Source organism: Calcarisporiella thermophila (genome assembly GCF_041956535.1).
Source record: "Calcarisporiella thermophila strain CBS 279.70 unplaced genomic scaffold VTP21scaffold_10, whole genome shotgun sequence".
Lineage (NCBI taxonomy): Eukaryota > Fungi > Calcarisporiellomycota > Calcarisporiellomycetes > Calcarisporiellales > Calcarisporiellaceae > Calcarisporiella > Calcarisporiella thermophila.
This window is the reverse complement of record NW_027192200.1, coordinates 572114-586811: the sequence shown is the minus strand read 5'-3', so window position 1 is coordinate 586811 and position 14698 is coordinate 572114. Positions and strand designations below refer to the sequence as shown.

Genomic DNA, 14698 nt, shown 5'->3' with positions numbered 1-14698 from the left:
TACATAAGTGGGGTTTAAAATAGAATCATGAATAAGAATAAGCGTTCAGGGTGGGGGTGGGGTTGGGGGAATGCGGCAGGGGGTGTCAGAATACTTCGGCCTTACGCCTTAAGTATTCGTTGAAGCGTAGCACAGCGTATCCTAAATAATCGAAATCAATGTCTGAAATCTTTGCCTGGGCAAGGGCCCATAGGCACCAATAGAGGTGGCTGGCAAGGGAGAAGGCGTCGACCTCGGCATAGAGCTCTTCCAGCTCCTTCATGTCCACCGCTTGGTCGGGGTGGTAGGCGGAGAGATACTGGCTGAGCCAGAGAAGCTGTGTCTCTTTAGATGGGTATCGAGAATAATCACAGTCAAAGCCTTTGTTAGAAGAAGGTGATTATAGTGTTAGAATCGTATACTGATATCACGTAATAAAAAGTACGGGGCCGATAAAAAAATCTTACCTGCGTATTCATTGAAATGGTTACCAATGTCAAAGCCTCGAAAGGAATAGGAGGCGTATTCCATATCGATGAATGCAACATCTGTCAAGAAGATATCCGATATTAAAAGGATGTATCTAGAAAAAAAATAAACTCTATAATAAAAATCGAAATAAATATACCATCGGATTCCGTGTAGATGATGTTGGCGTGTAGTAAATCGTTGTGGCAGAAGACAACCGGGGAGTTGAACTTTGCCAACGCTTGCTCCAAAAACTTAACCTTTTGTGGTGAAGACAGTGAGTAGAGGGTTGGACGAAAACTCTCCCAATCTCATCCTACCTCTTCAATTAGCCGGTTAGGGGTGAAGTGCTTTTTCAAGATCGCGTCTCGCTTCCCATCCGCAAACTCCGTAGGAACCTCTTTCAACCACTTGTACAGAGTGCTAAACAACCGCGACTGACGTTCAATGGGCAATTTGACCTTATGCCACTGTGCCAAACGGCGGGCGACAAGGGCCGACTTCTGTGCTTCAGCCATATCATCGACTGAGAAGATCCTCCCCGGGATATATCCGTAGACAAGCCCATTCTTAAAACGGCCGAACAGGGGTGGGGCGAGTTCGAGATTGGAGAGACAAACGATGTTCTAGAGAGGAGAGGAGGGGGGGGGGGTGTCATCAGTAAATTTTCATTCAGAAGGCAGGACGCGATTACAAAGGTATTACCATGATTTCTTGACCGCGATCAATAATAATCTCTGAATTTCTTCCATATGCTCGCACTAGCACGCATTCTCCTGTTTCCTTTCTTGTCACTTTAACCACTGTTAAAAATAGGGGGTTGTCAGTTGGCCCGGATTTCTCTCGCCTTCCTCCTCCATCGCAAAGCAGTTCTCCTCCACTAATATAAAAGTCCTTACATTTATTGGTGATGCCGTCTTTGCATTGGTAGAAGTCTAGCTCTTCCGGCCGCCACGAAGGGAAAAAAGCGAGCACGACTTTAGCCGAATCCTCGAACAGGTGGGGTGCCTCTGAACGAACCGTCAACTCGACGAAGGGGATTTCTTTAAGGATGGATTCCGGGAGGGGTTGAGCGGACTCCGGAGCATGGTCCTTGTAGTTTGTTTCCAGCAGGGAGAGCATCTTGGCTGTTGAGGGGATGGAAATATGGGGAGAAAATAAAAACAAGATAGGAAGGGGGGGGGGGGGGAGGAAGAAAAGGAAGTATTGACAAATCTCTAAAATAAAAATGAGACTATCTCTCCCTGCCCATTGGATCAATCCTCAACATTTTGCATGGTGTGAGAGGGCGTGATACGGTCGGGCTGTAATGGATTGGGCCGGATAGCTGATGCCTGATCAAGCGAGCATGAAAAGCAAGCACGGCTCTGTGTGTTCGAAGCCCACGCACCCCCAATGGGCCGACTGTGGCCGTGGGCCCCTCGCCACCGTCCTGCCGGGCAACCGACTCGGGCTCGCCCAGGCGTTTCGCGCCCGCATTTTGTCCCCCTGATAAGGCGCGGAGGTCACTTGGTTTGATTTTCAGGAGGAGGAAATCAAAAATGCAATAAGCGCGCCCCTATTCTATTGCCGGGGCGTGGCTTATTATCGGATGTTAAATCTTCACCCCAAATAAAATTTAAACCTTTCCGCCTTGTTCTTTCTTCATCACGCTACTCGGAGAGGAAGAGCAATCCTTTGTTGTTTAAACTACTGTGAAAAAAGCGATGGCAGAAACAAAGTCCGCACAAGCCTCCGAGAAAATCGCTCGTGTCAAAGCCCCTCAAAAGCCCGATGATGACGCTTACAAAAAGTCGCTTGAGGAGATTAACAACACGATCGCTAAGCTTAGGAAAAGATTGGTAAGTTGCAAACAGATGACAATAAAAGGCCAATCCATCTTGGATGGATTGCTGACCGTGATGGATTGGTGAGAATGGCTCTTATCATCTTTCTAATTATTCTGGAATTTTCTTGTTCATCGTAGGATGATATCAAGGACAAGGTCGGAACCTCGGGTGGCCGCAACAATGTGAATGAAAAGCGTACCGAGCTCCGCAATAAGCTTGCTGAACTGCGCGACAAGCAGGCCGGTATTAAAAAGGGTAAGGAATCTATATTGGAGCAGATTCGAACTCTCACCTCGTCGATGCAAAAAAAGGTAATGACCAAAACCGCACTTGACGGGGTTTTTTTTATTTGTGTGGAGGAATAGAAGTGTCGTCTGACGCTGAACTTATTTATATCTCGTGTAGATCAACGAGATGAAAGCATCCAAAGACAAATTGCCCTTCAAATCACTCAAGGAAATTGATGCCAGAATCAGGTGCCATATATATAGAGCTCTCCTCCCCTCCCCCCATTTTATCTTCCATATTGACACGGCATTTTGTTTCCCTGCTACAGCGAGCTTGAGGGCAAGGTTACGAGCGGTCAGCTTAAGTTGATTGAGGAGAAGAAATATGTGTCTGAGATTTCTTCCCTCAAGAAGTCTCGGAAGACCTTCGAGACCTTCCAATCGCAGCAGGAGGCCATTGACGCCGATAAGAAGGCCATTGATGAGCTCCGCCGCACGATGGACGACAACCAATCGCGGGCCCTGAACGCCGAGTATAACGAGATCAAGGCCCAGCTCGAGGCCATTGACAAGGAGCAAAATGCCGAATGGAGCAAGCGCCGCGAGTTGTTTGATGAGCGCGACAAGATCAAGGCGGAGATCAACGCTGAATTCGACAAGCGGCGTGCCCTGCAAGACGAGCATAAGCGGGCTCTGGACGCGTACTTCAACCATGTCCGGGAGGAGCGCGAGCGCCGCCGCGAACAGGCACGCGAGCGCCAAAGACAGATCGAGGAGGAGAAGCGCGCTGCCGCTGCCGAAAAGGAGCGTGAGCTGGCCGAGATCCCCGCCTTCTCGGAGGAGATCATTGCATGCGACAGCCTCCTCCAGTTCCTGCAGACGTATACATTGGACGGTGCCAATAGCAAGGCGCCTTCCGCGGCTGCCGCTGCCACCTCATCCAGTTTGCGCAAGCCGGAGGAGGGCAATCTTCCCGAGGGAGTTGCACTGAAGAAGAAGTCGGAGCGCGACGACGACTACTTTGTCGGAGGGCGCGGAAAGAAGGGCGGCCGCAACACGCAGCAGAAGGAGAAGAAGCCCGAGCAGCCCTCGTTGCTCAAGCTCCCGCTCTCGATCATGGAGCGCTTCTGGGAGATCAAGGTGGACGTGCCCGTCAGCGTGAACGACATCGAGAAGTCGATTGAGGCGATCAAGGCCAAGAAGCAGTGGTATCTCGACAACCAACAGAAGGTGACCGAGGAGAACAAGCGCCGGGCTGAGGAGAAGATCGCGAAACTAACCAGCGCCATGGCCACCGCTTCCACCACCGAGAATGGAAATGTCGCGGCCAAGGCGGCAGAGGGGGAGGGAGAGGAGAAGAAGCAAAATGGCGATAACTAGGAAAGGGGGAGTGTGGACCATTCCTGGTCGAAGCTTGCCGGAGGAATAAAGTAACACTTGAAAAATATATTTCATCCTTTTTATTCTATTTTTATTTGTCTTATTTTCGGCGGGTATCGGGGGCTTTGTGTCTTGGAGTTTGATTGTATGTTTTTATAATTTTCTATTAGACAGGAAAAAACAGAATGAATATATTTTATAGATATTTACTCGGGCGAAACCAGTGGAAAGTGGTGGGTAGACGTCACCCCCATGGCAGTAGGCATGGATCCCGAAGGAGGGATACACAGCCAGTGATAGGATGTCCAGCCCCCCCCCCCCCCATGTGATTCTACTTAGGCCAGGTCACCCTATGGGGGATCAGGGCCTTTGGCCTATGTGCAAGAGGGGAGGAAAAACAAGCACAAGTCTGGAAAATGCACACTAGCTTGGCCTGGAACTAGATGCTTATAGGCCAATAGGGGACAAGGGTGGGCTGCTAAAAAAAACGAGCCATGCTCGGATATGAGGAGAGGGCTTTAAGTGAAAATAGGAAGACCGCCTTTCATAGTGGAATGAGAGTGCATGGCATAGCCCCATCCTCCCCCCTCCGACTTCATAGCTTCCCAAACCCAACTTCGTTGGCTTGAGGGTAAGAACAATATCTATTTTATTCTAATAAATCCCTCAAAAGAACACATATAAAGACACATAGATACCACTTAAAAAAAGAATAAATGAATTAAAAGAAGAAAATTCATCCTGTGGAAGAAAGAGCACCATTCACTCCAAGAGAAGAGCAAAATAATAATAATATCCAAGAGAGAAAAGAAAAAGTTATGAGAAAATAAAGAAAATTATAATTTTTCTAGCTTAAAATTTTCTTTCGTTAATAACAGAGTATTGCAGGAAAGAGCCAAATAACCTCATGTGCCTTTATGTTTTGCTTTTAACCGCGGGTTTTCAACGCGTTTGAGAGCCATTCCAGCCCCTCGTAAAGACCATCACCACTCGTAGCACAGGTGGCCTGGATAAACCACTGGCGCTGGCGGAGTGAATGCAAGCCCAATTTGTCGGTGATCTCTGCGGGGTTCATGGCGTTGGGAAGATCCTGCTTGTTCGCAAACACGAGCAGCAGGGCATCTCGCAGCTCATCTTCGTTCAGCATGCGCTGCAGCTCATCACGAGCCTCCACTATACGGTCGCGGTCGTTGGAGTCAACGACGAAGATGATGCCCTGCGTGTTTTGGAAATAGTGGCGCCAGAGGGGGCGGATCTTGTCCTGACCTCCGACATCCCAGACAGTGAAGGAGATGTTCTTATACTCGACAGTCTCAACATTGAAGCCTAAGAAAAGGATGAGATGAGAGGGGGACCTATTTCGCAGTTAGGAGCGGGGGGGGGCTTACCAATGGTAGGGATCGTCGTTACGATTTCACCTAGCTTCAATTTGTACAGGATGGTGGTTTTACCGGCGGCATCCAAACCAACCTAGGGTCCATAAAGATTATTTAATTTCCAACCATGCTAGGCGAGAGATGATGAGAAAAGGCGGCAGGCTAAAAGGCAATTTACCATCAGGATGCGCATTTCGCGTTTTCCGAGTAAAGAGCTAAAGAGTTTCGAAATCGAGAGGCCCATGGTTCCTGATTTTCTGCTTCGTTCCCAATTTTTTTAAGCAGGATGATGAAAAGCAAAAGGGGGAAGGGAGAAGAAAGAGTAAAATTGAAAAAAATTCAGAACTGAAAGCCAATCGGCCGGGGCCAGAGGATAAACTAGGTTAGGTTAGCATCATTGATATTTTCCCGACCGGATTAAGTTGATTTCATGAACTTGGAGCTTGGGGCCGGCGGGGAGGCAGAGGAGGAGGGGACGGGTAGAGGCACGCGACGCGACAAGCCTGCTGCGCCGGGGGGGAATCTAAGCTGCATCGTGGGCGCCTGCGCCGCCCGGTTTGCCAGCGCATTCGCGCCATCCACAGGGGAGGAAAGTGGATTAGCAAATGGTAAACAGGGTGAAGGTGGTGACCGCAATTAACCTCAAATCGCTCTGTGCAATCGCGATTGGCTGTGGCCATATTCGAATTATTTGATTTTCTCAGCAGCCTCCCCCTTTCTCATTTTAATTTTTTTTTCTTTCGCTAGCAGGCGGAGCCACACTCTTCTTCTTCCTCTTCTCAATTAGCCAGATTCATGAAGTGATCGAATCATTATCTGTGCCATCCTCCCTTATCCTTCTCTCTGTTCCCACTTGAACCTCCTATTCTCTAATCTGCCCTCTACCAATCTCACGAGCGATTAGGCTTGTGTAGTTTTTTTTTTCCAACAAAAAAGGTTGGTATTTGTGTTTTTTTTCTTTTTACACCAATCTTTGGCAGACATAGGGATGAAATCTCCCTCCATTTACATCATGGATGCTTTTAATTTTGGGCTCACTCCTTATGTTTGCTTGCAATAGTCTTCATCACTTAACAATACGCTCTCCAATGGCGGCGGAAACGGATCATTCCACACCTGCTAGAAGTATTGCCTCGCTTCTCAATCCTGTTGCTGAGATGCCCACCCTCAATGCTGCTGCATCCCCCAACACCGACGCTGGCGCCAACAAGAATAAATCCGACCCCTCCACAAAGCCAAAGCGTAGGCGCATCACTCCTGAGCAGCTGGCGGAGCTGGAGTCGCTTTTTGAAGTGACGGACACGCCGAGCTTCGACATCCGCGAGTCAGTAGGCAAAAGACTAGGAATGACGAACCGCGAGGTTCAGGCAAGCATCTGGATGCTTTCATCTTTCTTGCTCGATGATGCATGCTGACCCGTTTGTCTCGCTTTTACTTTTTCCTTCAGATATGGTTCCAAAACCGCCGGGCCAAGGTGAACCGTATTCGTGCCCTTCAAGCGAGCCTCGCTCAAATTCACGCGCAGCGCTCTTATCACGCGGGGCCTCCTGGCACCTTTGCATTTTCGCCCCATCCCTATCAGATTGCCCCCATCCCCCCGACGGGAAGACCAAGGGCTTATTCCAATGAACGCCGCCCCTCTGGTTTGCAACAGCCGCCACCCTCGTCTGCTCTCTCGGGAAGAGTCATCGCCCCCTACCCACTCAAGATCCAACCAACCCCTTATCACCCAACCCACTACTATGGCCACAGCTGCCAGCAGTGCGCTTCAGCGCCCGTTTCCCCAGTCACCCCCACCACGCCCACGTTTGCGCAAAATGCCGCCGGTGCTCAGTACTCCCCGCATTGCTCTCCGTATAAAGGCGTCCACCCCTATGCCAAAAGTGGGGTCCCCCCATCCCCTCCTGAGCACCCGCTGCATTACACGCCCTCCTCAACGACAAGCGCCATGGACCTGCTGGCAAGTGCAGCGCAGCTAGTTCAATGCGAGGAGGATGTCAGGCAGCAGGAGCCTGCCCCCTCTAGCAAATCCATGCGACGAAAGAGCGACGCAGTCCGCCCCAGCAGCAGTCTTATCAAGGAGATCCGCGTGAAGGGCAGGCCACGCAGCTGCAGTGCGCTTCTAGATCAAAGTGGCCGGCTGGGCTCGTCCGTGTCGCCCGTCGGCGAGGAGGGGCTCGAAAAGAATGCTGGACCCTGGCGCCCTTGGGATTAATTGTGGGCGCTACAAAAGAACTATATCGGTATAAAAATGATGCTTCATTCACCTCTTAAGGATCTTGTGGTCATTCCTTTTTTTTTTTTTTTTGCTTTTACCAAAGGGGCCCCTTGGCCCCCTCCCCCCTTTGATGGTTTATATATACATTTTTTTTTATTCTCTTTCTCTTTCTCTTTCTCTTTCTTCTTTTATACATCTGAAATCAGTCTCATCACATCACATTATTTCCCTTTTGCTTTGTTTTTCTTTTTCCCTTTGCTATCAACAGTTTATATATTTCATTGAAGGATTTTAATATTTTTTCATTCATGAATATTCTTTTATTTTTCTTAAGGAAAAAACTTCCTGTGGTATATTTATTATCTCATATGCTATTTACTCTTTTTTTTTTATTAGCGCTTATTCCTCCTAGTTTTCTCGTTTGCATTCGGTTGCTTCATTCCTTTTTCTTATTCCTCTCTGTCGATATTTTGCGCCGCTTTTTATATTTCTATTCTTTTGGATGAAATTGTGTAAATGCCTCTCCTTCCCTTCTCTCGAGTTTGGTTTACTTTTATTCCAACTTGCCTTTCCTTAGTTGCCATTTCCTGTACACTCCTTTTTCTCATTTGGGTAGTTTTTGCTCAGTACTCAGACTTGTTACTTTTAGGGGATCTTTGGAAAATATATTCATTTTAGTCATCGAATTGCGCCGGCCATCCGTAATTCTAGCTTAACCACTATTTCTCCGACAAGTGGCAAGATGCTTAAAATAGTCCTGCGTCGTGGCATTTCTTGGCTCCCAAGATCCCTTTCTATTTTCGAAGGCCTACTGCGGCACCTTTCCTGATATATTTTTGAATCAAATTAAGGGGGGGAGGAGGAGGTAGAAAAATATCTTTCCGATTCATCTCCATCCGTTCACTCTACTACCCAGCATGGATCAGATCAGCCAGATACAGATGCCATCCGTTGTTCAACGCATTCGCGATGAGCATTTTGTAAACCTACGCCCCATGGGTGAAATGTTTGACAAGAATCGGATCAGCAAGCCAAACAACTTCCAAGAGGTCACGCAGCGCTGGAACGCAAATCTGCCATACTTCAAGGCCAACTACTTGCTTTTGGTGCTTGGGCTCATTATCTATGTTATGTAAGTTGGCGTCATCTTCGCCCCGCTCCTCTGCGGGAGCAGATTTAGGCTCGACCAGGATTAATCTGATGAACCTGACTAGAATCACCAATCTCTGGCTGTTGTTCACACTCATCTTCTTGTTGCTGGGGTTCGCCTTCGTTTCGACGCGGCCTGCAAACGAGCCCATCATGCTTGGAACTTACCCCGTCACTCACAAGCAGCTCTATGCCGGCTTGGTGGGTCTCGGCATTCCACTTCTATGGATCTCGTACGTATCATGAGGTTTATGTTGTCCTTACTTCACAGACATATGTGTAATTGACATGGAATTGATTGTAATTAGGGGTGCCGGATCGGCCGCATTTTGGTTAATTGGTGAGTCGCTTTTGGACCTTTTGCAGACCTTTTGTAACTAACCCTGGTTGTGACAATCTAGGTGCGTCAGGTGTTATTGTTCTTGGACACGCCGCCCTACTAGAGCCTGGAGTCGAGGGAGAATTTACCCAAGGGGCACTTCCAGTCTAGACACGTCCTCAAAAGCTCCAACACCTCTATCATTAGATTTATTTTGTGGTTTCGGTATTAAAATAATAAATTTAATAGAAATTTAATACGCATTATAGGAGGAATCAGTCGGAGCTCTTAGGAGTTGCTGGTTTTCTCGATTCAATTTCACACCAACAAACTTGTTTCTGCTTTCTCTTTTTTTTTGTTTTCTAATTATACGTGAAGAAGAAAGAATGTACCCATCTCGACGGTGCTTGTAGGTACTTGACCCTTCTCCCGATATGTCACTGCTCTATAATTTATGCTGAAATGCCCATCAACCCCTTTCGCTCTTTAGTGCCATAACTACACCCCTTCTGTTTGATTTATATTTCCCACAATATCCTAGTTAGATTCTATTTAGATTCAGTCTCTCCCCCTCCATTTTCCATTTCCTTAAAGCCGCTATCCTGTTGTCGGTAGTTATTACTTTTTAGCTCGAACGTCTAGGCTTCCTGTGGATGCTGTCTTAATCATGGCATCACCGCGATGTATTAGCTATCCTTGGATTATTCTTCTCGCGCTTTTATTAGCTTGCGTTCTTCAACCATCTGCTGAGTCAACTGTTCTCAGATTCCGTGAAATTAGTAGACAATATTTATTCAAGAATCCAACCCACGGCGATACCCGCCCATCGAAGATGGATCAGGCCCACGCTCCCTTAATTCCTCGAGCCAACAATTCGACCCGAGGCAACTGCGTCACCAATTGCCCATTCCCCAAGTGTTCTCCGTGTCCAACAGGAGAAAGATGCATTTTTGTTGTAGCGACGTGTACTGAATGTTCGCGTGCCATCTGCCATCCGGAGACTGAGCAGGTGAGCGGCGAAAAAAATGATTCGGGTATAGAAGCGGCCGTCATAGGGGGTGTGATTGGTGGACTTTTGCTAGCGACGCTGATATATGCACTGATGCGATACAGAAAGTGCAAAAGAGCTGGGGTTCCCTTTTTGCCTTGGGGCAAGAAAACGCCGAAAGAGAGAACAACCCTGGCCACAAAGCAGGTATCTGCCGCAAAGGTACGTGTTTCATCTGTTAAGGGACTGTAAGATTCACCAATATTAATCCTTCTGTCCTCACTCAGAACCCCTCCCATAAAGGGTCCACTTCAGCGATAATTCCCATTGCCTACGTACCGCACTCGGCGCGCAGTTCGATGGTGAGCCTGATCAGGCAGGATGAGTTGGAGGAGGGCCACGTTACCACGCCTTCAATGTACCCCATAGGTTATCTCTCGAAAGGGGATCCAGAGGCGGACCCAAATTACTTACACCCCTACGATCTTCCTTCTCCTCCCTCCCCTCTCTCGCCCACGTTTAGATCCATGACGACTCTGCCATTGATTCAGGGACAATCCGATCTCGACCGGTCGAACCCCACCAAGGCCAAGCGTCCAGATGGCTCTGCAAGACATCAGAATATGGGACTCTTGTCGCCAACACAACCATGGTTGGGACAGGATATTTTCCCCGAGTCCAGAGACTCCGGTATGCTTGAAGGCGTGCTTGCGGCCATGCATCAACCTACGGAAGATAACAGCGGCAGGACGTCTTCTATTTCTGGCGGCTCTCCGCATCGCTTATCTCGGAATACTGTGATAAGCGAGGTGAACGGTGAAATGATAACCATTGTGTGGAATAATGCCTAACTCACCCTCCTCCATCTGTGTATGTGCACGTTTGTATAACTTCTCTCCCCTGTCTTATGTCTATCTGTGCTTTTGGATTGATTATATTATAGTCTATTATTGTAATTTCTAATTTAATTTGCTCCCCTTTCCTCCGCACTTTCTTCTCTTTCCTCTTTTCTCTCTCCTTCTTTTTTTTTCCTTTTCTTTTCCTTATTCTAGTTTGAACAGGCTATTTATATTTCTCTCAGATCACCCAGTTTAGCCCTTGATTCTCTTAAACAGCTCCCCTATCATTACGAAGGGACATTATCGGCTGTGGATACAAATAAGGACATCCTATGTGAATCCTAAAACATTATTGATGGCTAGGTTGACAAGTGTAATTCAGGGTGATAGTGATGGAAAACGCCTCTTCGCATCAATATAAACTATTTCGAACAGCTCGCGGGTTCAAGTTATCTTTAAATTTACGTGGCTTTGCCCATATATTTTTCGAATGAGAAAAAAAAAACGCGATCAATAGATATAAAACCGTACAACGAAGAGTAGATCATGTCAAGCTAAGGACAAGAAGGTAACGATATTACTAAGCCATAAGCAAATGTACCTTTCCCGATGGTTCCCTTGCAATTTTGGGCGAGCCCTTGCTGACATTGTTTTTTCCTTGCAGAACATCGGTGAGATGAAAAGACGCAATCCCCGAAGACTATAATTGCTTTGTCACCTTCTTTGTTCTTCTCTAATCAATCAATCCACATTGCTTTTTTTTTATTTCCAAGAGTCACCGTCTCGTATCCATTTTATTTTCCTTGTGTTAATTTGTAAAATGTCTTCACGCTCTCAATATTCCCATGACTCCGATCGACGGGAGCGACACCCGAGACGCCCGTCCTCTACATCGTCCACCACTTCTTCTCGGAACTCGGATCATGCACCGAGTTCGGCTACCCGAATTGAAGGATCATCCAATTCTCGCGGAGGATTAAAGGTGCGAAGGAGCAGAGGCCAGAGTATAAGCACAGGCGCTAGTGAACACTCCTCTCCTCGGAGAGAAGGGGCAAGTACGGATGGCGGTGAAAGAGCACAGCGGAGAAGCGGGGGAGGAATCGGAGGAAGAGGGCGGGCAGAGGGGGGTGTGATGCGCATGTTTTCATCGGCGATGGCCGCAGCTGCAGCTTCGTCGGGTGGAAGCGATAGCGAGGGGAGAAAGGAGGACGTCGGTGGAGGGATGAGGGGCAAGCGGGAAAGATACTTGCGGTCCGAGAAGAGTGGTGGTGGGAGGGGTGAGGATAGAAGCACCGAGAAGCAAGGGCTGCCATCGAGCCCTCCACCATCAACGCGCGAATCCTCCGCACCTACCAGCACCGTGGCCACCACTGTCGCACCGAATGATAGCACAAGAGGTAAACGGCCGTCCCTTCCGCGGCCGTTGTCGGAACTTGAACTTGTGACGCGGTCGGCAGAAACCCTTTCTCTAGAATCGCCCATATCAGAGATCCTACCCCCCACTTTGCCACGGGAAGAGAGTCGGAGAATACGAGATAATAGCCGCGTCGAGCCACCGGATCGGGAACGCGAGAGCCGTACTGAAGTTGGTGGGAAACCGAGGGTTGTGAAGTCGGCGGAGACGAAGGCCGAGGCGGACCAACCACCATCCAAGCTTTCCCTTGATAAGAGTGCAGAGAGACGGACAAATGGGCGAGCGCCCTCTGTTGAGCGACCACGGAGGCCATTTTCAAGAAGGGTGTCAAGAGAAGAAGCGGAGCAAAAGGAGCGCAGGGAGCAGCGGGGCGACCAGAGGGAGCCACGGGAGCAGCAAGAACAGAGGGAGCCACGGGAGCAGCAAGAACAGCGGGAGCAGCAAGAACAGCGGGAGCAGCGGGAGCAAAGAGAAGTGCGGGAACGGCAAGAGCCGAGTCAGGAAGTAGACGAGAAAGTGGATAAGGATGATAGAGTGAAGGAGTCTGTAGAGGCACAAGATACGTCGGCCGAGCCTTTAACTCCCGGAGACTCAGCGCCAGGAATTCTAGAGACAAAAAGTGCGCCTTCCTCCCCGCCCAAACTGGAAAGCGCACCGACTGGGGACTCGCAGCCGCGCGCTCCAGAAGAAGATGCCATGCCTTGGTGGGTCGATCCTGATAAAGTGGAGACCCATGCGGATACTGTGCGAGAAGTTAGAGAATATATTGCCGCCCATTCACTCCCCTGCGCCCTTCCCCTGCCGCACTCCGTCCGACTCTATTTTTCCGACACATCAGCCGCAAAAAAGCACGTCCAAGCCGAGTCGTACTCGTCGACCCTGCGCGAGCTTTTTCACTGTGCCACCGTGCCCGACTTTGGCGCGCAATGGAGGTCGGTGCGGAGGATGCGGGCAGGGATGCAAGCGAATCAAAACCTGCACCTCTTCAAGGCCTGGATCCAGCCTGTATGGGAGGATGCGGGGAACAAGGGTGGCGGCCGGCTAACCTTGTCGGTACCTAGACAACAATTGGACGAGCTCTGGGAAAGCGTGGCATTTTCCTTTGTCGGCGGGACCTTGGGCGATACGCGTAGCGAGTGTTGCGGCGTAGTGTTATCCCGGCGCAATCGAGGAGATCGGGTGGAAATCTGGCTGTCCGCGTTGACGACACCCGAGACGGTCATGTCTATAAAGTGAGTTGAATGAGGGTTGCCACAGAAATGGCTTGAACTAACTTGTGTGGCTTCTCTTCCTAGATCACATTTATCTTCAGAACTAGGGCTGTGGGCGCAGGATGTGGTTCAGTCCGCGCGATACAAAAAACATTTTGACAAGTGAATGGTTTAGGGTTTTATCGCCTGTAATTTCAATTTTTTTTCTAATAGATTGTTTTTTTTTTGAGTGTCTTGTTTAATATATATATTTTTAAAGAAATGAAAAAAAAAAAACCTTTTGCTTGGAGGCATTGGGATTGACCTTTTAGCTGCTTTTAGACAATATAGAGGCTGCTCACTAGGCCAATTTTGTTACTTAATGGAACCAAGCAATTGTCTGTAGCTGAGGTCCAAATGAAAACCATGGACGCATGTGACAAAGATCGAATACAGTCTGGCAATGCTTTACCGCATATTGCTTCTGCACACCCTTACAATATTCCAAGCATTCATCCATTTTGCATATTTCATTTAGCATCCTATGTAATTTTGCGTTGTGTCATTCACGGTACAGACTAAGCTATGCTATATTTGCGAGGGAAGATGCACATGTGGGCAGCTTTCCGATTGGAAAAGTAGATAGGAGCAAGGGAGCACAGGCCTATCAAGCATTTCTGGACCCTTACGGCTTTGCCACTATTATCACAGGAGAGGACGGGGGAGAAAAGCGCCAACTACAAGACTGTCAAGTCCTGAGCAGCTGAATTGCGAGGCCGCAGCCTCTTTCTGAAGCAATAATGCCATGATAGCTGCTCTTTCAGAGCAGCTGTCTCCTAGGGCCCAGCCTTGGCCAAAGGTGACGAAATTCCCTTCTTACGCAGAAGGAACCCGCGCAGGGGACCAGAAGAAAAAAAAGAAGGGACGGGTGGCAAAACTTAGGACGTTGAAGGCTATCCGGAAAAATTTAGAAAATGTCAATTTTTATGGGTTTTTGTTCTCCCTCTGCCTGGTCGAGGCCGAAACCAGGGCAGTCCTAGAGCGCCCGGCTCGAGTCATGGGCGCACCAGTGCAGGGCAGCATTTGTGGGAGCGAGTGGCCGCAGCCATATGGGCCGATAAGGCATCCATTGAGCGCGGTGCGGAGGCCGCGTGCGGAAGGTTGGAGATCGAGGAGATGTTCTACTTTCATCAGACCGCGACAAGGATGGCCATGCCTTGACCAATCAAGGCCGGCCATTGCCGGAAAAAGGCTCAGCGTTTTTCCTCTTTTAACAGTGATCGCGGAGTGCGAACAGGATTAATTTGGTGAGATTTGTTTTT

General features: G+C 48.7%; 8 protein-coding genes across 8 annotated transcripts; 6 read left to right on the top strand and 2 right to left on the bottom strand.

Moving 5' to 3' along the window:
- Nucleotides 1–85: 85 nt before the first annotated feature.
- VTP21DRAFT_981 (uncharacterized protein) lies at nucleotides 86–1569 on the bottom strand (the record flags this gene model as incomplete). Its single annotated transcript, XM_069400797.1, has 6 exons — nucleotides 86–360; nucleotides 447–527; nucleotides 608–707; nucleotides 768–1073; nucleotides 1153–1250; nucleotides 1347–1569. 6 exons carry the CDS (start codon nucleotides 1567–1569, stop codon nucleotides 86–88), a joined length of 1083 nt encoding a protein of 360 aa, XP_069251870.1.
- A 584-nt stretch (nucleotides 1570–2153) lies between these two features.
- VTP21DRAFT_980 (uncharacterized protein) lies at nucleotides 2154–3883 on the top strand (the record flags this gene model as incomplete). Its single annotated transcript, XM_069400786.1, has 4 exons — nucleotides 2154–2288; nucleotides 2414–2587; nucleotides 2682–2752; nucleotides 2833–3883. The coding sequence occupies 4 exons, from the start codon at nucleotides 2154–2156 to the stop codon at nucleotides 3881–3883; spliced, it is 1431 nt and encodes a 476-aa protein (XP_069251869.1).
- Nucleotides 3884–4811: 928 nt separating this feature from the next.
- Nucleotides 4812–5503, bottom strand: VTP21DRAFT_979 (uncharacterized protein; the record flags this gene model as incomplete). The annotated part of the gene is made up of 3 exons (XM_069400774.1): nucleotides 4812–5209; nucleotides 5272–5353; nucleotides 5438–5503. 3 exons carry the CDS (start codon nucleotides 5501–5503, stop codon nucleotides 4812–4814), a joined length of 546 nt encoding a protein of 181 aa, XP_069251868.1.
- An 844-nt stretch (nucleotides 5504–6347) lies between these two features.
- On the top strand, nucleotides 6348–7474 carry VTP21DRAFT_978 (uncharacterized protein; the record flags this gene model as incomplete). The annotated part of the gene is made up of 2 exons (XM_069400763.1): nucleotides 6348–6626; nucleotides 6707–7474. 2 exons carry the CDS (start codon nucleotides 6348–6350, stop codon nucleotides 7472–7474), a joined length of 1047 nt encoding a protein of 348 aa, XP_069251867.1.
- A 920-nt stretch (nucleotides 7475–8394) lies between these two features.
- VTP21DRAFT_977 (uncharacterized protein) lies at nucleotides 8395–9116 on the top strand (the record flags this gene model as incomplete). Its single annotated transcript, XM_069400752.1, has 4 exons — nucleotides 8395–8609; nucleotides 8692–8859; nucleotides 8935–8966; nucleotides 9028–9116. The coding sequence occupies 4 exons, from the start codon at nucleotides 8395–8397 to the stop codon at nucleotides 9114–9116; spliced, it is 504 nt and encodes a 167-aa protein (XP_069251866.1).
- Nucleotides 9117–9612: 496 nt separating this feature from the next.
- On the top strand, nucleotides 9613–10784 carry VTP21DRAFT_976 (uncharacterized protein; the record flags this gene model as incomplete). The annotated part of the gene is made up of 2 exons (XM_069400741.1): nucleotides 9613–10155; nucleotides 10221–10784. 2 exons carry the CDS (start codon nucleotides 9613–9615, stop codon nucleotides 10782–10784), a joined length of 1107 nt encoding a protein of 368 aa, XP_069251865.1.
- Nucleotides 10785–11592: 808 nt separating this feature from the next.
- Nucleotides 11593–13563, top strand: VTP21DRAFT_975 (uncharacterized protein; the record flags this gene model as incomplete). The annotated part of the gene is made up of 2 exons (XM_069400730.1): nucleotides 11593–13418; nucleotides 13482–13563. 2 exons carry the CDS (start codon nucleotides 11593–11595, stop codon nucleotides 13561–13563), a joined length of 1908 nt encoding a protein of 635 aa, XP_069251864.1.
- Nucleotides 13564–14181: 618 nt separating this feature from the next.
- On the top strand, nucleotides 14182–14679 carry VTP21DRAFT_974 (uncharacterized protein; the record flags this gene model as incomplete). The annotated part of the gene is made up of 2 exons (XM_069400719.1): nucleotides 14182–14536; nucleotides 14654–14679. The coding sequence occupies 2 exons, from the start codon at nucleotides 14182–14184 to the stop codon at nucleotides 14677–14679; spliced, it is 381 nt and encodes a 126-aa protein (XP_069251863.1).
- Nucleotides 14680–14698: the final 19 nt, after the last annotated feature.